The 27,704-nt window shown below is 36.5% G+C and overlaps 1 protein-coding gene across 1 annotated transcript in view; it reads left to right on the forward strand.

Moving 5' to 3' along the window:
* Window positions 1-15,690: 15,690 nt before the first annotated feature.
* The window catches only part of LOC123235796 (coiled-coil domain-containing protein 170-like), a 59,932-nt gene continuing 47,918 nt past the window's right edge, over window positions 15,691-27,704 (forward strand). Inside the window, exon 1 of the mRNA XM_044662005.1 lies at window positions 15,691-15,837. Coding sequence (XP_044517940.1) covers window positions 15,691-15,837 — 147 coding nt within the window. The remainder of the gene's footprint in view (window positions 15,838-27,704) is intronic.

Below are 27,704 nucleotides of genomic sequence, written 5' to 3' on the forward strand. Positions count from 1 at the left end.
ATTAGAGAAATGCAAATTAAAACAACCTGAGGTAATGCCTCACATCCATCAGACTGGCCAATATGACAGTAAAGGAAAGTGGTAAATGTTGAAGAGGATGTAACAAAATTGGGACACTAATATATTGTTGGTGGAGTTATGAACTGATCCAACCATTCCGGAGGGCAATTTAGAACAATGTCAAAAGGGCTATAAAACTATGCATACTCTTTGATCTGGTAATACCACTACTGGGTCTTTATCCCAAAGAGATAATAAAAAAGGGGAAAGGGCCTACTTGTACAAAAAAAAAAAAAAAAAACTGCATCAAAGAAACAAACCTAAAGCAAAGAGATATATACTGATCGAAAATGAGAGAATGGAATAAAATGTATTCTATCTGAGCTGATCCTCAAAATTCAGGAGTAGCAATTATAATTTCAAACAATTAGAAACTAAAACATACAATATTGACAGAGTTAAACAGGAAAATAATTTCATTTTTAACTTACCACAAGTAATAACTATAATGTAATAAACATATCATATAATATATAATAAATAGCAATAACTAATAATGAATTTATTATGTAATACCTTAAGGTTTGCAAAGTGGTTTTATGAATATCATCCCATCTAAACTTCACAATAAACCAGAGAGCTAGGTTTTATTAGCCCCATTTTATACAAGATGAAACTGAGACAGAGAGGTTAGTTAACTAATTTGCTTAGGGTAGCACAGATAGTAAGAGTGTTAAGGTGGGGCAGTTAGGTAACTCAGTGGATAGAGAGCCAGGCCTAGAGACCTTCAGCCCTGACCTCAGCCATTTTCTAATTGTGTGACCCTAGGCAAGTGACTTAAGCCCAGTTGCCTAGCCCTTACCCCTCTTTGACCTTGGAACCAGTACTTAGCATTAATTCTTAGTCAGAATATAAGGTATGTGTGTGTGTGTGTGTGTGTAAGAGTCTAAGGGAAGACTTGAACACAGGTTTTCCTGTCTCTTAGCAGTGTCTCACCCACAGTAAGCACTAAACTTCAAACTTTTAACTTTTTAAAACTTCCTTTGCTTCTTATTCTGCTCTGTATAGTCTAATGTTTCTTTAATATAACTTGTTTTTAAATGCCTGATGTTAACATGGAATCTAGAAACCCCAGAACTTGTAGCCTAGTAAGATCTGATGAGCCCCAAGTTTAGGATTAGCTTGTAAGCAGAGAGCCCAAGTTAGTCCCAATTCTCTGGAGAGTTGGCCCCAAGGGAAGTTTCAGATTTAGCTAGGCTCAGGCTGAACAATAGATCCAATGGGGCTAAGCAAATGCTAAATATCCTTTTATATTAGAAATTTCCCCCTTTGTATCAGGTCCTTTCCAAGAAGACCAACACCTGGGCAGGAACTATTCTTTTAGTGTTTATTGTAATTAGCTTAGGTCACTCCCTGATACCCTAGCCACTGACAATGGTCTCTTTCCCAAACCTTCTTGTAGCCAGTCACTCCCATTTCCTTGTAAGCATAGTAATGTCAAATCAATCATATCTCCCTGTCCTTTGGTTTCCCAAAAGGTATGTAAATTCCTCAAATTCTTTTGTCCTTTGGAGTTATCAATCTATGGAGGTTGGCTCTTCCAAGGGTCAATGACCAGAGCAACCAGAGTCTCGGGACTCTGTGTGGGTGTATAGCGGGCAGCTCTGTGTAGAGGCCTTGAGGAGAACACTGTACCCCTCTCCTTGATTAAAGAGTGGTTTTTCTAACTAATAGTTCTATGTTTTTTCCCAGTTAACACTGATGACAGCCAGTGTCATGCATCACACATGCACAAATAATATCACTATACTAACATACTAATGCTAAATACTAATTTAGCTCTTCTCCTGACTTAAAATCCTAAGACTGAAAGCTATGTGTGTGAACTTGAGCAACCTGGATTACCTTACTGAGATGATTTCATTGTATATAATGTCATGGATCTTCTCTTTTCTAAGTTAAACATCTATAGATCTTTCAACTAACCTTCACAAGCGATGATCTTGAAGCTCTTCACAATCTTATTTGCCTTCATTTGGACACATTTCCACTTATCAGTATCCTTCCCAAAATGTGGCACCCAGAATTAACATGGTACTTAAGCTTTGAGCTGACTAAAGCAGATTGTGCCAGCAATCTTGGGTTCTTAATCCTGGACATTAAATATAGCCTAAGATTTCATTAGGATTATTGGCTACAGTATCTCACTATTGATTCATATTGAACTTTCAGTCCATTAAAATGGCTAAATTGCTATCTGATTATGCCTTTACCACCTTATAGTTGTGGGGAAAAAAAATAACCCTCCCCTCTTAGAATTGAACAAGTCCAGCAAAAAGATAAGTGAAGTTTAGGAACTTGAACAGAATTGAAAAAAGACACTGGTTTGATAGATGGAAAGAACTGAATAGAAATATTAATGTATTTTCTTTCCAAACCTATGATTTTTAACAAAAACTGGTCATGCTTTAATGCATACGGAATTTCCAAGTAAATACAGAAAGGAAAAAAAACATAAAGGTTTACTTTGCAGACAAAAGTTATGTCAACCTGAATAAATAGAACTACTGAAGTATGGAAGCAAGGAGATTAGTGAAATAATAAAATTAATAGTTTTAAAACAAACCATAAAGACAATAAAAAGTACAACATAATGACAGTAGCACTTTTACATATCAAAATTGATGGATTGCCACTAAATGAGGCAGATGTGTGTCTCTGAATGTTTATATTTTTAAAAGTGAAAGAGATGACAGCTTAATTGAATATATAATTGAACAAATCAGAAAAGCAACAAATTATCCCAATGCAAACACAAAAAAGAGACATTTGAAAATTAAAGGTGATATAAACAACTGAAAACAACGACAAAAGTCTGAGGAAAATTTACCAACACTTGCTGAATCATCCTCCCACATTGTAGTTAGTACTTGTTTTTACTCTGCATTTCCTATGTTTTGAGGTGCCAAAGAATAGGAAATGAGAGTAGAATAGCTCAGGATAAATGTAAAGGAAGCTACAATGTCACAAAACTAAGAGGTACTTTTAAAAGTGTAACAATACAATACAATGTATAGTAATATCAGGAAAAGTGGAGGGGAAAGAAGTAATCAACAGACCTTAAGAAGGAGTCTTCCCAGGAGGGTGGCTAGGTGTTCAAGTGATAATCCTTATTTAAGCAGCAAATTGTGGGAGTCTAGAAAGTTCGTCCAATTTCCTTTATCTTGGAGAGTAAAAATGTTTGTGGAATATTCCTCTACCACTATGACTTTGGGGGCCCCTTATTCCTAGGGCAGGGGTTTTGCTGTGTCCTGGACCCTTTAGGCAGTCTGTTAAAGCCCATGAATCCCTCTATTGGAAGAGTATTTTTAAATGCATAAAATAAAACTGAGAGGATTAAAAAGGGAACCAATTATATTTAAATATGATTATTGAAAATTTTAAAAAGAAACAAATTAATGACCCCAGCTTAAAAACTTCTGATCTATGGCAGCAGCAAAAGGTAGAATGTAGAAAAGAGTATTGGAGTTAAGATTTCATTCTTTGCAAACATTGGTTCTACTGGAATTTTAACACTGTACTTTTTATTTTCAGTCTATCTTCTAAAAAATGTGCTTTAGTTTGTACCTGAGTGAATAATTTTTTCAGGTCACTCTGAGAAGAGGAAACTGAGATGGGGGCAGAAATGAGGCAAATAAATTATAAATTATAAGAGAAAAGTTGTTACTCCTAGACTGTAGGCTAGACTGGAAAAAGAGACAACTAAAGAGGTTTAGAAGCTTCTCTTAAGCAGAGTAAATGAGATCAAGACAGGTTTAGGAATTGTTAAACCTGGTTTATACATTCACTTTAGCTCAAGCAGATATAACACTCTGAGTGCTATTCTAGTCACATATCCCTAGGGCCACTCCCCTGTATTGGGGGAGAAGGGTGGTAAGTATAATGAATAAGTAAAATATATATTAAAAAATTAATAACAAATTTCCATATAAGTTTTCTGAAGTTATATGATCCAAATTGTCTCCCTCCTTTTTCCTCTTCCCCTACCAGGAGCTGGCCAGCAATTCAATCTGGGTTATACATGCAAAACACTGAATTAAAAAATTGAAATAACTTTTTTTTTAAACCCTTACCTTCTGCCTTGGAATCAATTGGTTCCAAGATAGAAGGTAAGGTTTTTAAAAAAAAGTTCCAAGGCAGAAGAGTGGTAAGGGCTAGGCAATGGGGTTTAAGTGACATCTTTAAGTCACACAGCTAGGAAATATCTGAGGCCAAATTTGAACCTAGGACTTCCCATTATTAGGCTTGGCTCTCAACCCACTGAGCTACTCAGCTGCCCCCCCCCCCCAATTTTTTTTAAAAGAACTGATGAACAGTTTTCCAATTTAGTCAAAACAAAGAGTGAAGAAAACTAAATTATAAAACTAAAATGGAGAATAGGAATACAACAAATGAAAAGGAAATAAAGAAAATTAAAACCAGTATGGCAAAGTGGAATATTTTTAAATGAAGTTCTAACAAAAATAGAAACCTCTCAAATTAAAAAAAACATTTATTAAAAAAATTTTTTATTATACCACCAAGAAAAAGCATTTAGCCAAACAAATGCATTTAAAAAGATTCTGTACAAGACCATAAACTCCATATTGGTTACAATTTGTTAAAAAATATGTAAGTTATATATGCTAGTATAAACATCCTCTGCTTTTGAGCTCTGTTTGAATTTGCTTTATCTGGATATTTTTTCTCTTGATTTTATGACTTTTTAAAAAATGTAACCATAGTATGTATTATTCTTATTCTTTTTTATCTCTTAATATATTTCCTTTATTTTCAATATTTTTCATTTCAATAACATGATACAATCCATTACATTTAAATATTATAATCTATTCAGCCATTTATCCCATTCATTGCATTTAGTTATTTCAAATTATTTTTTCATGATTATTTTTTATTTATATTTATATTTTATTTATTTGTTTATTTATTTTATTTCTTTATTTGTGCTTTATTTTACTTTATTTATTTATTTTCTTTGTGTTTGTTACATTATATTTTTATTTATATTTATATTTATATGTATAAATTTTTTATATTTATATTTATATGTATATCAAATTATTTTTTCAAAACTTCCCTAAATATTTTCATATGAATACAGCCTTTTACTCTCTCAAAAATGCCCTTAAGCTCTAGCTTGAGTAATGAGATCTCTAGGTAAATGATTGTGAATAGCTTTACAACTTTTTTTAAAAACATTAATATTCATTTTTAACATGGTTACATGCTTCATGCCCCTACTTTCCCCTTCAGCCCCCCCTCTCCCCACCCAGCTTTACAACTTTTAATGTATAATTCCATTTTGTTCTAAAAAAAAAATTCACAGCTACTCTAGCAATGTAATATTTGGTCTGTTTCTTCATGTTCCTATCAGCATTTAATTTGATCACTTTTGCCCATCTGGTTCTTAGTTAAAATATATTACCAGGGTCATGTTTTGCTAGATTGGTCCTTAGACAACAGACACAATCTGTTGCCAGGACCATACTCTTTCCAAAACAAGTCTTTCTAGATTGGCCATACACAGTGGAACTTTAGTTCCAGTGCTACAACTCCTCAGGGGTGCAGGATTACCTTCACAATATGATGACTATTGAAATAAAACTTTGGCAGAATATTTATATTCTCTAAGCCATTGTTGTCCCACCAGAAATTATGTTTGGATTATGTGTATGCTCAGTCTTAGATCTTATACTAACATCATGCAGGTATGTGGGGGCTTTCTAGATAGCTATCTTATTTATCTTCTCTACGGTTCTATTCATCATCCTAACTTCTTGTTAATTTTTTGGCTAGATTTATCTAGTTCTGAGAGGGAAAGATTAGTATCTGTTGCTATTATGATTTTATCTGTTTCCATCTGAATCTCATTTAGTTTTTCCCTTAAAAATCTGGGTGCTAGGGGGCAGATGGGTAGCTCAGTGGATTGAGAGCCAGATCTAGGTCCTAGGTTCAAATCTGGCCTCAGACACTTCCCAGTTGTGTGACCCTGGGCAAGTCACTTAACCTCCATTGCCTAGCCCTTACCACTCTTCTGCCTTGGAACCAATACACAATACTGACCCCAAGATGGAAGGTAAGGGTTAAAAAAAAATCTGGGTGCTACAAGATTTGGTGCATACAGGTTCAATATTGATGTTTTATTATCCATAGTAACTTCCCTCCATAATATAGTTAACCTGGTCATCTTTAGTCCTTCCCTATATTGTGTTTCACTTATTGCAGCTTCATTGTATCATAGGTTTTAAAGTATATATGTAATTCTGTATCGTGGAGTTTTCACTATATCCCAGGATTTTATTTATTTTTTTTTTGGTAAGAAACCACCAGTTCATTGAATGAAAAATCCAAAAGCAACTCTCCCCCTACCCACCGCCCAACCAAGAGAACAGCTGAGCCTAGGCAAGGTACTTTGGACAGCAGGACTGGACCTGTGGGTACAGGAGGGACCACTTTTCTGTCCAAAAGCTTAGGAGTAGGAAGGAGGTCTCAGTGGACAGAACACTGACTAGAGGACCGAGCCTGTAGCCCTAGCACCTGGAGTTCAATCTCCCCCATCTTTGGGGTGGGAGAGGGGGAAGCTAGGACTCAGACATGCATTCACCTTGAAGAGGAATGAGGCCTATGGACACACAGCCAGGCTAGGGCAAGAACAAAGGGTGGAGGGATCCTAGCAGGGGTTCATCCAATTTGGAAGGCTGTGCACACAGGGAGAAGGGGAAGGAACAGGGGCAGTGATGGGAGCTTGAGGGACGCAGGATGAGGCCAGGAATGTGGAAAGGCCAGAGTGTTGGGAGCAAAGAAGCTGGAGGGGGCAGGGCCTGGCACACAGGGGAGTCACTCCAAAGGAAGAGGTGAGAGTAGGCCAGAGCAGGGCAGCAGAAGCAGAAGCCAATGAGTTCTCGAAGACACATGAACAACATCAGCAGCTCACTTCTGAGGACACCAGGAATTCTGGGCAGGGTCCCTAGAAGTGGGGCCCAGGGTCAGAGGGGCCATTCCCTATCCTGCCCAGCTAGCCAGGAGATGGAGAGGCTCACTGCCCTGACTGCCCCCTTTTCATACTGGCTGGCCAGCCAGCTCCATCCCTTTGGCCTCAGTCCACCCCTTCTGTCACCCTCTGGAAAGCCCAGATAAATTGAGACAGATGATGTTCCTGGGGTGGTGGTGGTGGTGGTGTTGAACTAACTCCTAACCAACAGCTGGGGACCCATAGGTGCCCCTCACCAGCACTGTGTTCTGTATCCAGGGTACTAATTGACTCAAAAACTGTAGCATTGGTCTTTTTGTTCTCCCACTACTTCAGGATTTTCTTCTAGCACAGGAGAGTCTGGAAGGTAACTCTCACAATAGGTATGGGATCACTGTATATCTGTTTTAGCCCAACCCTGTCAGAGATCACAACCGCTACCCCCTGCTTTCTCTAGATCAGCTGAGGCATAATATATTCTGCTCCACCCACTCACCTTCACTCTGTCTCTCATTTTCAGTGTATTTTTTGTAAACATCACATTGTCAGGTCCTGGTTTTTGATCCTTTCTACTATCCATTTTCTTTGCTTATGTGAATTCATCTCATTAAATCAATGCCATAGTTATTAGTTGTGCATTTTCATCTATTCTGTTCCTCCTCAATGTTTGTACTCCTCCTCCTTTCTTTCTGCAATATCCCTTCTCAGTAGTCCAGTTTCCTTTGGCCAATATCTTTCCTATTCACCTCCCTTCCTCCAAATCCTCCCCCATGCCCTTAGTTCCAAATTGATTTACCTTCCCAAAGATTGCTCCTTTATCCCTAGCACCTTTTTGGATTCTATCCACTTTCTGTGATCTCCTAATCCTTTCACTTTACCTCATTGCCTTTTGATATGTACTGCCCTCTAAGTATCTCTCCCTTCCTTCCCTTTTCTTATCCTGTAGTCTTCTTTTTGTCCCCAATCCTTCCCTTATCCCAACCCCCTTCCCTCCTATTGTGTCTATTGTTCTTTCTTTATCCCTAGTCAGAGGAGAGTAGGGTTCTAATACTTCCAGTCTTCCACACCCTTATCCCCTTCCCTGAGGCAGTTCCCCCACTCATTTCTCCTCCATATGAGATAGCCATTCCACTTTGCCTGCCTGCTGGTCTATTCCACTCCCATTTCAGCTCATTCCATTACATTTCCTTGAACTCAAGCCTTCCATCCATACTCACCCTTTCAAAATTACCAGACAATGATGCCATTCCCAGGGGCCATAAATGACATTTTCCCACCCTAGAATCAAACAATTTAACTTTTTTAGTTTGCTTATGGTCTTTCCTTTCTGTGTTTCTTATAGATCAAAGTTTTTGCTGAGTTCTGGGGTTTTCTCCAGGAATAGTTGAAATTCCTTTAGTTTATTAAATATCTTACCCCCACCCCCACCCTTTTATAATTATGCTCATCTTTGGTGGATATGTTATTCTTGGTTGAAAACTCAGTTCTCTTGGTCTGCAAAATTGTGTTCCATGTCCTACGTTCTATTAATGTTGTGGCTGCTAAGTTATGTTATTCTGACTATAGCTTTACAATATTTAAATAGTTTTCTTGTTGCTTGTAGTATTTTCTTTTTAACCTGAGGACCATAGAACTTAGCAATGCTGTTGATTTTCATCTTTGGATCTCTTTGAGGTGGTGATTGGTGGATTCTTTCAATTTCTATTTTATCCTTTGTTTCTAAATTTTCTGGGTACATTTCTTTGATGATTTCTTGGAATATGGCATGTAAACTCTTTAAATTTTTTTTTTTTTAATTTCTGAAAGTCCAACTATTCTTATATGGTCTCTCCTTGATCTATTTTTTTGTGATGAGATGGTTATATTCTCTTTTATTTTGTTCTTTTGATTTTGCTTTTTCTTGTTGCATTAATCATTAGCTTCTCCTTGTCCAATTCTAGTTCTTAATACATATACAATAGTTCTTATTTTTTCCGTAAGTTTCTAAATCTCTTTCCATTTGAGTGACCTTTCTTTCATAATTTTTTTTTTTATTTTCTTACATTGCTCTTATTTTTTTTTTTACCTAATTTTTCCTCCACCTTTCTCATTAGACTTTTGAGTTCTTTTTTAAGCTCTTCCAAAAGCTCTTTTTGAGTTTGTGGCCACTTACCGTATTTCTTTACTGTTTTTGAAGTGGGCATTTTTTACTTTACTGTCCTATGAATTTGCGCCTTAATCTTCTCTATCCCCATAATAGCTATTGTCAACATGGAATCTAGAAACCCCAGCTTGTAGCCTAGTAAGATCTGATGAACCCAAAGTTTTAGGACTAGCTTGTAAGCTTGAGACCTCAAAGTTTGTACTTGTTCCCTGTTCCCATGAGAATCTACCCTGAAGGGAATCTTAGGCTAGCAGTTTCAGACTGAATAATAGACCTAAGGTAAATGACAATCGCATTTAGGTGGGGCTAAGCAAATACTAAATACTCTTTTAGGTAGCCTTCCCCTTTGTATCAGAGACGCTTTCCAAGGAAGACCCACATCTGAGTTAGGACAGTCTTTTTAGTATCCATTGTAAGTAGTCCTTTCCCTTATACCTTAGCCTCTAACTATGATTCTTTCCCAAGCTTGATTGTATCCTGTCAGTATAGTTTGAACATTCTCATTTCCCTGTAGCTATGGTAATGTCAACCATCTTTCCCTGCCCCTGGGTCCCCCAAATGGCATATAGGTTCCCCAAATTCTTTTGTTCCTTGGAGTTGTCAATCTAGCACGGTTGTCTCTCCTAGGTTTCTGTGACCAGAGCAACCAGACTCGAGTTTCAGGGCTCTGTGTGGAGGCCTTGTGGAGAGCACTGTACCCCTTTCCTTGATTAAAGAGTGGTTTCTGATTATTTAATAAAGTCTGTTTTTTCCCAGTTAACACTATCAATAATTGGGTTCTTTTTCCTTTGCTTGCTCATTTTATTTATTTATTAAATTTTAGTGGTCTGGCCAATAGACTTTAATTATTGGCTTTTTATCTGGAGTCCCAGAGTTCCTATTTTGTTGACGTATGTTATCTCAGGTTTCAGGATTTTTCTTGTGTGTGTTTGTTTTTTCCTGGTTCCTATTTATTACAATCCAGAGTCAAATATATTCCCAGGCCCTGGCTCAAGCCCCAGTCAGTGATTGACCTCAGGTACTCCAACCAGAGTTCTCAGGCAGTTCTGCTACAGAGATTGCAGGCAGCCAGTCTGCCTCCTCGCCCCACCCCCCACCTCCACCCCGTGGCAACAATCATTCTACTGGGAGTCACCACAGCTGACAGGCCCCAGTCTCTCAGCAAACAAACTCACTGGTAGGCACTCCTTTACTCTTCCACTTCTCTTGTTCCACTGCAGCCTGGGACAGAGCCAAGGGCCTAGTCCTCGTTCTTTAGGTTTCCAAAGTCCCTCATTTGTTAGCAATGAGGATTGAGTTCCTGTCATTTAGGGCCTGGCACTCATCCTCTCCTTCAGTCCCCCAACAGTGGGCCAGTCAGGGCATCTTGAGCCAAGCTGCAGCAAACACAGCTATTCCTGGGCCTTCTGTCTCTGGATTCATATTCCAGTGGTATTCTTAGGTTGAAGGCTCCTCTAACTGGGGCACAAAAGGTGAGATAGCTAATCTTCCCCTCAGGGTTGTTTTGTGGATTCTCTCTGTTTTTTTTTTTTTCTGGGTGGGACTGAGGCCAGGGAAGTTAGGATTGTCCTTAGCAGTTCAGTTACATTCTGGACTTTTATCTGTTTTTGCTGCTTTTAGTGTTGATTTTTAGTTATTTTTGGTTGTTTGTGGGAGGCTGTAAGAGGGCAGAAAAACTTCCCACCCTACTCTTCCATCTCCCCACAATCCTAAATCCTAAACCTCCTAAAATGACAAAGCAAGGAACATAGAATACAACCTTATCTCAAAAAGAAAAATTGAACAAAGCTTAGTTGAACTGACACAGAAGAAAGGATCAGGATTAGATGGGTTTGTAAGTAAATACAATCAAATATTTAAGGAAGAAATGATTCAGGTATGTGACAGAGCCAACTCAAACCAGCTTTGAAAGCTAATTATTAAAATTTCAGCATAAGCATTTACACCTTGGAAGTAGCAAATGCTACAAATCAATTTTTATTGTTTTGTTAATTATCTAGACTTAATGGAGAAAATGTTAATAATGCAGATTAAACTTAAAAGTTTGCTGTGTGTGCATTTTTTTTCCTAGAGAACTAGTTAAATATTTTCCAGTGCATTCTTGGTTTAAAAAATAAAGAAGACTTCTGTGGTAGGGGTAATATCTAATATTCTACCCACACCTCTATTCAAATTAGGCCAGTGTTTCCTTAAAATACATCAAAACCATTCTTGAGACTTGATTGGCTCAGAGAACTAAAGGCTCAGGCTATTGCCATTACTTCCTGGTCTACTGAGTATAAATATTCTTGAGGGGCATCAGGAAGGCTTTGTTGCATAGCCCAGAGCAGACTAGTAAGAGTCAAAAGAAACTTTGCTCAACTGAATTCCCTGAGGGTGTCTTCAGTGTTTGTCTTTGTCTTTTTTTTTTTTTTAACCCTTAACTTCAGTCTAAAATCAATACTGTGTATTATTTATTCCAAGGCAGAAGAGCCTAAGGATTAGAGATGGGGGTTAAGTGACTTGCCCAAGGCCACACAACTAGGATAGGTCTCAGTCCAAATTTGAATCCAGGACCTCTTGTCTCTAGGCTTGACTCACAATTCAGACTGCAAGATAAATAGGTAAGATTAGTAGATAATCAAATCTTAAGTACCCTTTTTATCTTAGAAGTCCTCTCCAACCAAATACACAAAGACAGATACACTGTGGTACAATCCAATGTAATAGATTTCTCTATGAGCAGCAATGCAATAATCCAGGACAATTCTGAGGGACTTTGGAGTCTCCAATTTACAAGCTAGTCCTAAAACTTGGGGTCCATTAGATTTTACTAGGCTACAAGTTGGGGGTTTCTAGTTTCAATGTTGACAGAGGAAAAGCCTATTTATCTCTCTTGGGCTCAGATCCCTCCCTTCCCAAAAAGCACCAAAAAAAGCAATTACACATTAATGTCAACTAAATAAAGCTTCAAAACTCTCAAATACAATGAATACTATTGGTGCTTACTTGTTAATTTAGGCACTCTTCATTTCTTTTGTCATTTGGTAAATAATGGAAAGGTAAATGTTCAAGTTTAACCTTTTACAAGTATTTTTATGCTGTTGCATGGAAGGCTTAAGTTTTTTGTTTATTTTGTTTTGTTTTTCTAATAAAAAATAATTTTTAGAAAGTAAAAGATCCCCAAAACAATTTTCACCTTTTCTTGTATTTTGATTTTTAATGGGATCAGTTTGATGTGTGTGTGTTTTTTTAAGAAATTATTGAAACTACTTAGGGTTTTAATTTGACTGCATGAAAAATCATTATATCTGACTGATATTCTTCCATCTTTCAAGGTTCAAGTTCAAGTTCTACTTCCTCCATGAAGACTTCCTTGTTCCAATCAAGAGATCCCTCTCTTCTCTGAACAACCATGGTACTCGTCTTTAATTCTCTTTGGCATTTATTATACTATGTTTTATAGCCATTTGTGTATTTATGTTATCCCCTCTTGTGGGCAAAGGGTCATTAAGTATGGAACTTGAAACCAGAAAGGGCTTCAAATATATTCTCCTCTGTACTCATTTTATGGATAAAGAAACTTCAACTGAAAGAAAGATGAAATGATTTGTTAACATTCATATGTGTAATAATGAGCAATAATTTGAATCCAGATCTTTAATGTTTTACTCAATTCTGTATCCTTAGCCATAGACTAGGCAGTTAATAAGTACCTGTTGAAATGAACTGAGTTGAGATCACAGTAAGTGTCAGGTCCTTTGTGATGTCATCCTTCAGTAACCATTTATCTGAAGGACTGATATTCTACAGGCAAAGCAATGCAGCCATTTTACAAGATACAGGACCCTTCTTGGGATTGGTCTTAGATTTTCATTTTTCTTTTTAACCAATATGGTAAAAACTGACTTCAACTATCTTCTAGAGGAAGTGTAATACATCATATCCTTCTACTTTCAAGTCTTGAAAGCATTTGTAAGACTCCTTTGGCAAAAGGTAGAAGTAAAAGACATATAGCCATCAAAATCACAGGAGGGTGATCTGATCTACAAAGCAGCTTCCTGTTTTATAGTCCTTATAAATGGTAAGTCCCATTACTGCATTATAGATATTATATCTCAAAGGTTCCAAAACCATTCAGTTAATACATTATATAGAGCTAGTTACCTGTCATATAGGACAACTGAGTTACATTAAAACTTTAATGATATATTCCCTGGGTTGTTTTTTTCTCAAAAGTAAAATCAATGAAACTCACATTAAAAGATTGCCTTTGGAGCACAATAAATTCATAAAATGGGAGTATAGAAAAATGAAAATAAATGTCCTCAAAGAATACATATCCATCTATAGAAGCAGCCTGAGCAAAGTCAGAGTAAGAAAGGGCCTATGTGATATATAACTTTGGACAAATGTTATACTTTGAACCTCAATTTCTTCAGCTGAAAAATGGGGGTAACAATACCTTCTTTCTCTATCTCATAACATCATGATGAGGATCAAATAAGATGATAATATCCAGCAAGAGATTTTGTGAACAGCAAAAGATTACATAGTAGAAAAGTATTATTATTAAGGAATTTGTATTTGAGGAACAAGCACCAGAAGATCCCAAATATCTTAATATATTTATACCTCACCAAACTATACTGGAATCATCCCCATTGAATTCATCTTTCAAACTCCTTAAGCCACGAACAATATTATATTAATAGCTATTAGCTTAACAGAACAAATTGGTCTAGCATTTCTCTAGGATAGAGCAGAGATCTGTTAGAATATTTGGGATTGAAAAAGGCTTTACGTAAAGATTGGAAGGATTGATGTGGAATCTAGAAGCCCCCAAACTTGTAGCCTAAAAAGATTTAATGACCCCCAGTTTACTTAGCTTAAAGGTGAAAGCCCCAGGTTTGACCTTGTCACATGAGAGTTCCTCCCTGAGGGAGAGTCCAACTTCATTAGTCTCAGACTAACAATAGACCTCATTTTGAGCTTGTGTGGGGATGATCATTCCCATCAGGGCCAACCCCAAAGTCGAGTGACTCTTTAGCAGAGCTTCAGTTTTGTAAGCTGAAGGTCCTGAGTTCCATCCTAGAAAGGAGGGCGTGATATATTGGGAGAAGCTTCTGGAGACAAGAAGAGTCACATCCCCACTCAAGCTCAAAATAAGGTCTGTTGTTAGTCTGAGACTAGTGAAGTTGGACTCTCCCTCAGGGAAGAACTCTCGGGTAACAAAGTCAAACCTGGGGCTTTCACCTTTAAGCTAAGTAAACTGGGGGTCATTAAATCTTTCTAGGCTACAAGTTTGGGGGTTTCCAGATTCCATGTTGACAGAAGAAAGATGTTTTGGACAAAATGGGGTCACACAATAAGGGTTGAGGGCATTCTGGGACACTGGATACCCCAAGGTAGAATGCTAAAAAAGAAATGAGAGGACATCAAAGTCATAGATTTTAATTACAGCACCAGATTTCCTAGGGATACCTTGCCTGTTTAATGCACTATTTTGCTCTATTCAAGGTCAATCCCATCAAAGGAACACAAATATTCTATACTTCACCATTTTACCTTAATCAAGGATGTCAACCTTCAGGAATACCTAGAGCAAATATTGTTTCTTGAGACCTTCCCAAAGAGGCCAGCACAAAGCTTCTACAGAGTGCCCCAGTTAGAAAAATCCTATACTAAAATATACATGAGTGCTCACAGAATGTATACATGTATATATTTATAAACAGGGCTAGATCTATGTTAAATTGGGAATGAGGTAAAGTTTGAATTCAGGAACTCTCTTCCTCTACCCCTGGCCCTCCTTCCCCCATTTCCTGTAACTTTTGAAGGTGATGTCTGATTGCTCTCTACCAGATCAGGGGGTATCATTGAAACTTCATATCCAAGTCTGCTCTCCTAAGTAAAACCTCAAATTATTGGATTTTACTTTTTACCTTCTCTCTCAACAAATTTTACGTTACTGGCAAGATTTTGTTCATAGGAGCTGATTAATTTAAGATGAAGATGAAAATGACTGATGTTATTTCTTTCAGATGCCATTTGTTTTTAACTCTAGAGGCCAATCCTACCCAATTGGATAGGTTAATATAATAATTTAATATATAATTCATTTATTTCATTTGTGTTATGTATGTATATAGAATTAGGTATCTGAGTAGCGAGGTGGTACAGTAGTATGTATACATATATCTTACATATTATATATACATATGTGTGTGAGTGTGTATAAATAAATACACAAGTAACTGCAACAGTTATAATCTAAACACAGTGTTTTGATGATTTCTTTAGAAACTCAGTCCACCTCCTTGGCTTCAAGCAAAACACGTAACAGAGTCCAACTGGAGCAGTTCCTCTGAGAATTTGCTAAATAGTGAAAAAGAGACTGCAGTGGAACCTCTCTGAAAACGTTGCTTTGACTCTAGGTGGACCTTGTGGCCCTCATCACTGATACATATATTGGCTCCTCAAAGAACCAGTTGTATTACCAGAAGATCTATTTCATGCTTCCTCTACCTCTGCAATGGCAGATCCTTTCCAGTTTTTAAGCCAATCAGACTCAGGAAGGTCTGTTGCTAGCCGAAGTAAAGGGCTACAAGAGGCCATGTCATCGAAAGTCAGGCATCCATCATCTTGCACGTCTAGGAAAAACAACCCAGGGGTGGGACAGGTATTCTAACATTTTTTCCCCACCTACTTTCCACACCAAGATTGTACAATAGTTTTCTGCAAACTTATTTGGGGTTTTAATCTATGTTCTCATTGAAAAAAGGAAAAAATGTTTTTTTGGATGTCCATCTTCCCATAACTAAAGAGACTATATGTTTTACAAATACTTTTTTTATGCTTATTAGGAAATGGTAGAGTTAAAATTCTGTGAACCTCTCCCCCAATATATTCTTTGGCTTCATTGTTAATAATTCTAAAGCAATTAATAATTATCTCTTTTCTTCCAATGAAAGTTAAAGCAGAATTAATTTTGTTTCAGTACTTAGAATGTACTTCATGACTGCTTCTAACTGTAGAAATAGTGGTCAGTTAATATTGACTCATTCACCTGATCAATATATTTTTATAGTTCACATTCTAAATGGAATAGTTTGAAACTTAATAAAAAATGTCTTCTTAGGCAAGAGACTGAGGGGAAAAAGAAGGTAAAAAGGCAGAAAATGTCAACTCTATTCCTCTTTCTAGTAATGGTAAAGCCAATGGAAGTCCTACTTTAAGATTACCAGCTAGTTAGACATACTGTGTGTATGTATACCTTAAAAAATTTTATGTCAATCGAAAATGTTCTAGTTCTATTATTTATTCTAGAATTATTCTATAAGAGATAATATTTAGTATTAATCCAACTCACTAGGAAGAAAAAGCATACAAATTTCATTCCTTGCCCCCTGAAAAAAGATTGTATTAGGAATCTACATATTTTGATTTCAATATGAAGAGAAACTTCCTGACAATTAGAGCTTTTCAAAAGAAAAATGGGATATCTTTGAAGTAGTGAGCTTTCCACTGCTGGAACTCTTCAAACAAAGCATTGATGGCCCTTTGACAAGAATATTGCAGAATAAATTCATGCTCGAGATAGGAATTAGATTTAATACCCTTTGAAGTCCTTTCTAACTCAATATTTTTGGGTGGTTCTTCATTTAGAGGCAGCAGGATATAGTAGAAAGAGCACTATTCAGTCTTAGTTTTAGGAGACCTTGTATCAAATCTCAGTTTTGATACTGTGTGACTTTGGGAACATCAGTTCACCTTTCTGGGTCTGTTTGTCCACAAAATAGTAATCTCTAAGATTCCTGAAAGTTCTACTATTCAGATGTCACTGAATATTTCTTTCCTTTTCCTTCCTTCCTCATTCCTTTCCTCCCTCCTTCATTTCTTTCCTTCTTTGCTTCTTTCTGTCTTTCTTAAATAGACAATTAACCAAATAAAGTAATTTCAGGAAAAAAAAAATTTTAGTTTCTAGCTTTACTATTCATAGCCTCAGTTACAACTTATTTCCAGTTTTCTGAGGAAAAGAAACTCTTTCAAGATGAAAATGTACTTTCTGTTGCTTTAAGTAATGATTATTTAGTATCTAGCATAGATGACTTTCCTTAGGATCACAAAGTTTATAATCATGATACTTAAGACTTTTAAAATTAAATATTTGGAAATTCCTTTGGTTAATGGCACTACCCACCAGCAATTGTATAGTTGCTAGTCATAGTGTTGAAGCAGTTTGGCCCCATCTGGCATTACACACTCCATCTATGGAGGTATGGTTTATTTATGTCTTGCTGGTGGTGAGGGTTGTTAATGGTGGTTCAGGGTGAGCTTATCTTGATCTCTCTTCCGGAAAGAATGAGATTCCTTTGTGGGGGGCGGGGGACTATAGACTGTGTGTATCTGAGGGGCTAAAGGGAATTGGAACCTGTCTTAGGGCCAGTTTGGCCACTGGTAGGTTGTAAAAAGGCAGACAGAAAAGCCTTTTAAAAATATTCCTGTGAGATATAAGATTCTGAAATCCTATATATGTCCTTCAGTGGAAAGAGCAAACTGGATGAATAGCATCTACAATCTCATCAATTACCAGAAAAGGGATACAAATTTGTATATGTGTTCATGGTATAATTAAGAGCACCTGGGTCAAACTGTTTTCTGAAGTAAAGCACAGTACATATACTCCCTAATATATAGATATCTAACTCTTGAACATCCTTCATTTATGAAGAGTAAATTGTATGCTTTTCCTCCTCTCACTATCAGCCTTGCCCTGACTCACCAACAGAAAATCAAAGGTGCCAGTTGGCAAATAGTGTCGATCAAGTCCAAAGCTTTTTCACTATCTCCTCCTTTCCATCAGAAGCTTCATGCACATGCCATATTTCTACCTTTTCCTTCACTGCTCCTAGATCAGTTAAATTCCACCTCAAGTAACCTCTCATTGGTATCCAAATACACAAAACACACACATATACCCCAAAATGATGATATTGTCGCATTTCTACATCAGCAATTGCTTCATTTGTAGGGGAGGAAAAACAACCGATTAATTTCCAGAAACCTTTTCATCTCCTTTCCTAACTACTCTAATTCCACTAATGATAACAAATTAAAGTAAATTAAAATGACATTTTTATGGTTAATTTCATTATTTCTCCTGAGGTAACTATAGTTAAACAACTGGATTAATTATGGATAGGGCAGGAAATTATATAAACTTTTTTTTTAAAACCTTTACCTTCTGTCTTGGAGTCAAATTGACTCCAAGACAGAAGAGTGGTAAGGGTAGGCAATGGGGGTCAAGTGACTTGCCCAGGGTCACACAGCAGCTGGGAAGTGTCTGAGGCCAGGTTTGAACCTAGGACCTCCCATCTCTAGGACTGGCTCTCAATCCACTGAGCTACCCAGCTGCCCCCTATATAAACTTTTAAAGGGATACCAGAAATATTTCCTATCATCCACAATGCCAGAGATCCATGGTGAATCAAGTCTTCTAGGGTAACATTGTCATCTGATTTGGGCAAAGAGCTGGAGCCTTTTTTTTTTTTTTTTTTTTAGTACAAATGTTTCTGAGGGAAGCAAAGTATTGTTATTAATACCTATATATAGAAGAGTCATTGAAAAGGATAGCATAAGACTTAAAAAGGAATGTTTTTGCATGCTGTTATAATATTTACTTATATTGAACTTGTAATCCATTAAAACCTCTGAGAATTTTTTCCCATATAATCTCCTTTCTAGACATTCCTCTAGACACTGTACTCATTTATTTAAAAATATTTATTGAGGCTTTAATAAAACAGCATTGCAATTTCTATTATCCACCTCCATCAGAATCCTCTCTTAAAATAAAGGGTGGGAAATGACCTAAACAAAGTAATGTAGGAATTGTAGCTAACAGCATTCTCAAAAATCTGGATCTATGTCTTTCATAGAGGGAAATTGTTTCCTCATCAATTCTCTAGGTATAGGATTATACTTTTTCTATAATTTTTCTATATCATATTATAGAATTATAAGAGATCATTCAGTGAACCAGTTCTATATTATAGTATGCTAGCCATCCCTCTCAGTTTGATGTTATTCACATGTTAAGCATTCCACTTGTGGTCTTATCCATGTCATTGACAAAAACATTTATCAGAACAGAGCCAAGGATGGAGTCCTGTAATATTTCTCTATAGGTGTCCCTATAGTTGACATTACTTCATTGATTTACCCTTAGGCTCACAGATATTTAGAGTAGGAAGGAGCCTTGGAAACTGAATCCAATCTCCTCATTTTGTTATCTTCCTGATTCCAAGTTGAGCATTCAATTAATAAAGTATACCACAATGCCTCTCTTTCCACCTAATCATATCACATTGTTTTTTTTTAAACTCTTACCTTCTGTCTTAGAATTGATACTGAATTTTGAATGGTAAGGGCTAGGCAATGGAGGTTGAGTGACTTGCCTAGGGTCACATACATAGCTAGGAAGTGTCCAAGGCCAAATTTGAACCCAGGTCCTCCTGTCTCTAGACCTGGCTCTCAATATACTGAGCTGCCTAGCTGTCCTCCCACCTACATCACATCTTTTTATCATGTCTCCTTAAAGGTGGGTGGGTGGGGGTTGATTTAGCAGTCTGGAGTAGAAGGGATCTCATGTAATCTAGCCCATATCTGAACAGGAACCCCTCTTCAACATCTCCAAGTAATTTGATAAAAAATTATAAAATCAACCACTGTGTAAGTCCTGGGGATACGTTTAGAAAAATGGAAATGGTATCTCATTTCAAGGAGTGCATGCTTTAACTGGGGACAGACAGTACAAAAAGTTAGATTGAAAGATTTGCTATGTTTTAAAGATTCAGGAGTGGGATGAGGCAGGGAAAATAGCAAGGCCCAGTGGTACTGAAGCTATACAAGTAGGTCAGGTGATAGTGATAACATAAGGGCTTAGCAGAATATAGGTGTAGAGTAGATAGTGGGTCCTCCCGAAATGGAAAAAGGAATTGGAATTCATAACTGCCATCTCACTTAAGCTATGCTAGCAGTAATGCAACTCAAACATTGTTTTGGGTGGTTTTTACTGGGGAAAGAGGAAAGGTAAAATTGTGAAGATGACCCACTGGCTACTTAGGATGGATTCTAGAATGGCCTTGGGCCAGTAGAGAAGACAAATGAAGGCTGATGCTCCAGGGGTAAGCATCCAACCTAACCTAATCTTTGAAGACCTTTGTCTTTTAAAAAAAATTATTTTTATTTTCATGCAAAACACAATTCCATATTGGTCACTGTTGTAAGAGCAAAGTCATATGTAACCAAACCCCCAAATAAAACCAAGAATACACTGATGTGAAAGATGAATCCAACAGTTCTTTCTCTGGAGGTGGATAGCATTCTTTGTCACAAGTCTTTCAGGATTGTCCCAGATCATTGCATTGCTGAGAGTAGCCAAGCTTTCACAGATAATCATTGTCCAATATTGCTGTTATTATATACAGTGTACTCCCAGTTCTGCTTATTTCACTATGCATCAGTTCCTGCAGACCTTTCCAGTTCTTTCTGAAATCATCTTGCTTATCATTTCTTATAGAACAATAACATTCCATCAACAACATATGCAACAATTTGTTCAGCCATTCCCCAATGGACATCCCTTCCATTTACAATTCTTTGTCACTACAAAATGAGCTGCTATAAATATTTTTGTACAAGTAGGAAAGACCTTAATTTTAATGCTGGCTTGTAGTAATCATTGCTTTCTTTTCAAAGTTCTTACAAAGCTTTCATAATTCATTATCAATTTTTTTCCCCTAAAAACTGATGTCAAACTTTTAGTACTTAGTTTCAAGTATTTATCCTTTTGCCTTTTTTTTGGAAAATTGGGACAATTTCTGACGATTCCTAGTCCTTCAATGCTTCTTTACTCCACTGTACACTTTCATTGGATCACTGTAACACTCTTGTGAGGTAGGCGCAAGTATTATTATTATTTCCATTTCACATATGAGGAAACTGAATTTTACAAGTTAGGAATCAGGAAGTCTCATCTTCCTGAGGCCAAATCTAGCCTCAGACACTTTATAGCTATGTGGCCCTTGGCAAGTCACTTAACCCTGTTTGCCTCATTTTCCTCATCTGTAAAATGAGCTGGAGAAGGAAATGGCAAACCACTCCAATGTTGAGAAAATCCCAAATGATGTCATGAAGAGTCAGACACACAACAAAAAGGTAATTTAGAAATTACCTAGGATCACAAAGCCAAAATATGAATTCAAATTTTCTGTTTTTAAGTGCTTTTACTACCTTACTATCCTATCTCTTTAGTCCATTCATCCATAGATTTGTGATTTCATACGTGAGTCCTCCCTCTAGTGGCGAAGAGAGGGAATACCCACACTTCATTAATAGATGTGATTCTTGTCTTTGTTGTCTTACAGATACAAAGATGATCTGCCCAATGCACTGTGGCCATCTAGGCCTCTTAGATTTTACCTAGATAGCAATGGACTATGTGGGCTATCCATTTGTCATCCCTAGCTTTTGTAACTTGATCAGTCTACCTACTTTTCCAGTTGTACATCTTTTTTTGAGATCTTTTCTGATGCTTCTGACAAGTAATCCTCATTGGATACTATGTCCACTTAATGCAGTAATGAATGATTGAGGCTAACAGATCATCCTAAAATGATCTGAGTCAGGGGGAGACATTCTTCTTTGATTGAAAGGAATTTAATTAGTGAGCTCCCTTTAAGATCTTAGGATAACAGATTTAGAACCTAATAGATCATCAGTGCTTATTTGGTTCAATTACTTTTTACAAGTGAGGAAATAGAAGCTCAGGTGAGCTGTGACTTGCTGAGGTCACACAGGTAGAACTCAGCTACTATGACTTTAAATTAAATTTCCCCACAATTCCATAATTCCTCAAGAGCAATCAGTTTAGGGGTAGCTAGGTAGCACAGTGGATAGAGTCAGGCTTGGAGTTGGGAGAACCAAGGTTCAAATCTAGCCTCAGACACCAACTAGCTATATGACCCTGGGCAAATCATTTAACCCCAGTTGCCTAGCCTTTGCCATTCTTCTCTTTAGAATTGATATTAACACAGAAGATAAAGGTGTAAGAAAAAGCAATCAGTTTGAAAAATAATACAAAGCAAGCTTTATAGCTTAGCAGTTATAGTATATATGAAAATTAGAAATAAAAAGTAAAAAATGGTAAAGGCAAGGACTACCAGAATGGAAATATTTATTGTGATATTAAGATCTTGGGAGTCAGAAGATCTGGGTGCTATTCTTGTGCTATCTATATAATAGTGGCAATCCTTATGGGAGTAGAGGATTAATAATATTCATGATGATGATGATGGCTAGCATTTATATAGTGCCTACTGTGTGTCAAGCATTGTGTTAAGCACTTTATAAATATTATCTCATTTCATCCTCATAACAGGATAGGCTCTTGCCTTAGTTTCTTTATTGCTTGACAAGAGGGTTGGACTATGTGATTTCTAATATCTCTTCTAGCTCTAATAATCCATAATTCCACAAGAATTAATGAGTATTTTTCTAGTACAGCATCCTGAATCAGGTAACATGAATATAAAACCCACTTGCCAGGTATAGTACTTACCTAGGGAAATAGGGGAGGAGATTAAGCATTAATTAGCTTATATACATGCACTGTGCTAAATGCTATATAAATATTATCTCAGTTGATCTTCAAAACTCTGTAAGGTAGAGGGGCCCTTTTTTTGTCCCCTTTTTACAGTTGAGAACTTTGAGGCAAATGAAGTTCAAATGACTTGTCCAGGGTCACATAGTGAGTAATTTAGATCATGTCTTCCCAATTCCAGACCTACCACTCCATCCATTATGCCACTTAGCTGCCTCTATCATGGAGAATGATTTTTCAATAGTTCTCATAGCTTGAATGTTGTTTAGTCATTTTTCAGTCCTGTCCAAGTCTTTATGGTAAAGATATTATGATGGTGGATGAAGTGAAGCAGATAAAGAAACTAAGGCAAATGCAATTGACTTGCTCAGTGTCCCTCCCACTGCTTGTAAGTGTCTGAGGCCAGATTTGAACTCGGGGAAAGGGAGTCTTCCTGTCTTCAGGCCTGGCATTTATCCACTACACTACCTTAGCTAGCTGCCCTTGATGAAATATCCCATGAGAGCAATTTCATTTATTATGATTTCTATTTTTTTTCTTTCTAGATCAATCTTATTTTATTTTGGTATTCCAAATATTAATTATATATTAGCTAAGATTGATATAAGAACCAGTTATAAACAAATTACATTCTGGATAAATTGTAAATAATCAACAGAAAAAAGGTGGTAGAATTAAGGAAATTACTGGAAAGTCTTCCTATTGGTGATGGGGTTTTAGGTGGAGCTTGAAGGATGCCAAGAAATCAGGAAATGGAAATGAGGAGGGGGAAGCATTCCAGGCATGGGGTACAACCAGTGAAAATGCCTGAAACTGAGAGATGGAGTTTCTTGTTTGAGAAATAACAGGAGGCCAATGCCACTGGGTCCCAGAGGGGAAAGATCAAGGGTGGTGTGGGTAAGGTGTCCGAAGACTAGAAAGGTGTATAAGTAGTAACCAGTTATGAAAGGTTTTGAATGGCAAATAGAAGATTTTATATTTGATCCTAGAGGTGATAGGGAGCCACTGGATTTTTATTGAGAATTATGCCAAAGTCTTTTAAATTTTATAATGTAATAATCCTGAAGGTGTATTACACTTTTTTTATAGGTGAAGAAACTGATCTTTTTTTCCCATATCATCTGATTTTATTTTATTTTAAAAAATTTCCCCATGGTTACATGATTCTTATTGTCTCCTTCCCCTCTTCCCTCCCAGATCTCCAAGTCAGCAAGCAATTTCATTGAGTTATATAATATCACTCAAATCCCATTTCCATATTCATTTTTGTAATAATCTTTTAAAACCAAGCCCCCAAATCATATACCCATATAAACAAGTGATAAATAATGCTTTCTTCTGGATTTATACTCCCATAGTTTTTCTCTAGATGTAATTACTATTCTCTCATAAGTCCCTCAGAATTGTCCTGGATCATTGCATTGCTTTTAGTAGCAAAGTCAATTACATTTGATTGTCCCACAGTGTTTCAGTTACTGTGTATAATGTTCACCTGGTTCTGCTCATTTCACTCCACATCAGTTCATGGAGTCTTTCCAGTTCTTAAAGAAAACATCTGCTTTGTCATTCCTATATAGTACAATAGTATTCCATCACCATCAGATACCACAATTTGTTCAGACATTCCCCAACTAAGGGACGCCCCTTCATTTTCCATTTTTTTGCCCCCACAAAAAAAAAACAGCTATAAATATTTTTGTACAAACAGAACCTTTCCCATTTAAAAAAATCTCATTGAGATACAAACCCAGTAGTGGTATTGCTGGATCAAAGGAAATGCATGAAGAAACTGATCTTAAGAGATTACGTGAATTGCCTGTGGTCATGCTATTAGGAAGTATTAGGGCCAGGTTTTCAAACAAATATTACCAAGCAAAGCACCTGTTCATGAGGTAATATAAATACCCAATCCTCTTGGCAGTTATGTTTCTCATTGAAAAGTAATACACAAGGGGCAATTTCATAGCACAGTGTATAGAGTACCAGAACTAGAGACTGAAAGTCCTGGGTTCAAATCTGCCCTCAGATACTTCCTAGCTAGCTAGTTGTGTGACTCTGGGCAAGTCACTTAATTCCAATTGCCTAGCCTTTACTGCTCATCTGTCTTAGAACTTATATTAAGACAGAAGGTAAGAATTAAAAAAAAAAAAAGAAAAGTAATAAATTAGCTTTCTAGTACAAATCAATCTTGTAAATTCAGAAGGCATAAACCAGCTTTTTAGGACTTATTCACCCCTTGATAAACTAAACAAGTTTCTGGATATGCAAAAGCAAAAGACCGTAAATAATAACTCTTTAAAAATATATCGTTTCTTTATAACTTGACCTAAAAAGTAAGACTCTCTTCTACTTCATCCTCTCTAAGTTATAGACATCATGCTTAATTAAGAGGTAAACTTGTTTATTCCAGTGATTTCAAATTATTTTTTAATCTCTAAATCATTTCTTTGCCTTAGTTTTCTTCCTTCTTTCCTTTCTTTTTAAAATAAATCTTTATATCCTTTTTTAGAATTAATATTAAAGTTGCTGATTATTTCTACTAGCTTTTTAGTTGATTCTCTAGGATTTTTTAAGTAGACCATCATATCATCTGCAAAGAGTGATAGCTTAGTCTCCTCATTGCCTATTTTAATACCTTCAATTTCTTTTTCTTCTTTAATTGCTACTACTAGTGTTTCTAGTACAATGTTAAATAATAGAGGTGATAATGGGCATCCTTGTTTCCCACCCGATCTTATTGGAAAGGCTTCTAATTTATCCCCATTGCATATGATGCTTTTTGATGGTTTAAGATATATACTGTTTATTATTTTTAGGAAAGGTCCTTCTATTCCTATACTTTCTAGTGTTTTCGGTAGGAATGGGTGTTGTATTTTGTCAAAGGCTTTTTTAGTATTTATTGAGATAACCATGTGGTTTTTTTTGGTTTGCTTGTTCATATGGTCAATTATGTGGATTGTTGAACCATCCTTGCATTCCTGGTATAAATCCCACCTGATCATGATGAATAACTCTCTTGATCACTTGCTGGAGTCTTTTTGCTAGTATTCTATTTAGAATCAATATTAAATATCAGTTCCAAGGCAGAAAAGCAGTAAGGGGTTAAGTAATTGGGGTTAAGTGACTTGCCCAGGGTCACAGAGCTAGGAAGTGTCTGAGGCCAGATTTGAACCAAAGTCTTTTGGACTGCTGGCTTGGCTCTATCTACTGAGCCAACTAGCTGCTCCTGCCCTGCCTTAGCTATTTTCAACAACAACAACAAAAAACACTAATAAAAAGCAAATAATATTCTTACAAGTCATTTGAGGTATTGTTGTTGAAATCATTTGGGATCCATAATTAATTTCTCTTTTTTTTCAAAACTGTCTTCATAGAATTTTCTATTGTTGTTGTTCATTTTTCTGATTGTTATTTTCACTCTTGCATTTATAATCAGAATACACTGAGTAGGTATAGAGAAGTAAAAGCAATGAGTGACACATGCTTGAAAAGTTCTTGGTCTGAAAATTTTTTCATACTTTAGAATAATGCTCCCACTGTAGTCCCAGTTTATTGGCAGTGTGCCCAGTTGTTACTTCTAGAGTTTGAGTTCCAATTTTTACCTGCCCAGATAAAACTAAGGTACAGAATATCCAGGAAATGAAAGATATTATTGATATCATTTACCTGTAAAAGATCAACCTACCATTCCTTACTGAGACATCTCTAAAAGTGAATTTTGCCAATCCTTTTCTTTAGGACTTTGTTTTTAGCAAATAAGAAAAAATAAAATAACGAAAAATAGAGGTCTCAACATCTAGCCAAATAGTCCTGAAAAAAAATCTTACATTGGCCATGTCCTTAAAAGATATGTCTTTTTCTGCATTGTAGGTTTTTCACCTCCTTTTTAAGAGACAAGTAGCATGTTTTATCTTCATTCTTTTGGACTCATGGTTTATCATTGCATTGATCAGAGTTCTCAATTTTTTCTCTAGAATGTTCTTTTCTTTGTATAAAGTGTTTAGTTCTAGGCATTTTGCTTGTATCAGTTCATAAAGGTCTTCCCAGTTTCTTCTGAAACTGTCTACTTCACTTTTTCTTACATCATAAATAAGTTATGTACACATATTACATTTTATTTATTCCATGTATAAAGATACTCCCTCTTCCAACTTTTGACCAGCATGAAAAGCATTACAATAAATATTTTGTATATATATATATATATATATATACACACATATATATATAGTTTTTTTCATGTTTCTTTAATTTCTAAGCTAAGAAGTGATGCTGCTTGAACATAAGGTATCTTCTAGGATTTTTTAGGTCCCTTGTTATCCTTCCCTCCCTTCCTCTCTCCTTTCCTCCTTTCCTTCTTTCCTTTCCTCCCTCCCTCCCTCCTTCCTTCCTTCCTTCCTTCCTTCCCCTCCTTTCTTTTATCTAAGGACATTGTAGAATTATTATATCCTTCTTTGAATCTTAGACACTCCTGGTACCTTAAGATTTCTTCATTGTTGATGCCATCTTTTGTTTACTCACATTTTCAGCCTTTTCTGAATTGAATTCCTTCCAATTTTGCACTCTTGGATGGTGGGATCCTGCTTCATCCTGCATTATTTGAGCTCCCACCTCAGGCTTGTACTACCACTGATGTCTGTGTTTAGAATACTGGCAGGTAAAAAGCACTGAGTTTTCTATGCTGGGATAACTCAGGTCAGGGTACTGCAAATAGCCCCTAGTGCATTTCAGTCTAAACCTGTCGTGTCCAATTGCCCTGGGGTTTCTTCATTGGAACAATACAGGCTTATTGTGTCCTTGGAACATTTTTAGTTCATGTTAGATTTCCAATCATTGTATTCACCTTGGATTTTCTGGCTGGACTCCTTCCTGTGTGATTATAG

The sequence above is a fragment of the Gracilinanus agilis genome, chromosome 2, assembly GCF_016433145.1.
Source record: "Gracilinanus agilis isolate LMUSP501 chromosome 2, AgileGrace, whole genome shotgun sequence".
Lineage (NCBI taxonomy): Eukaryota > Metazoa > Chordata > Mammalia > Didelphimorphia > Didelphidae > Gracilinanus > Gracilinanus agilis.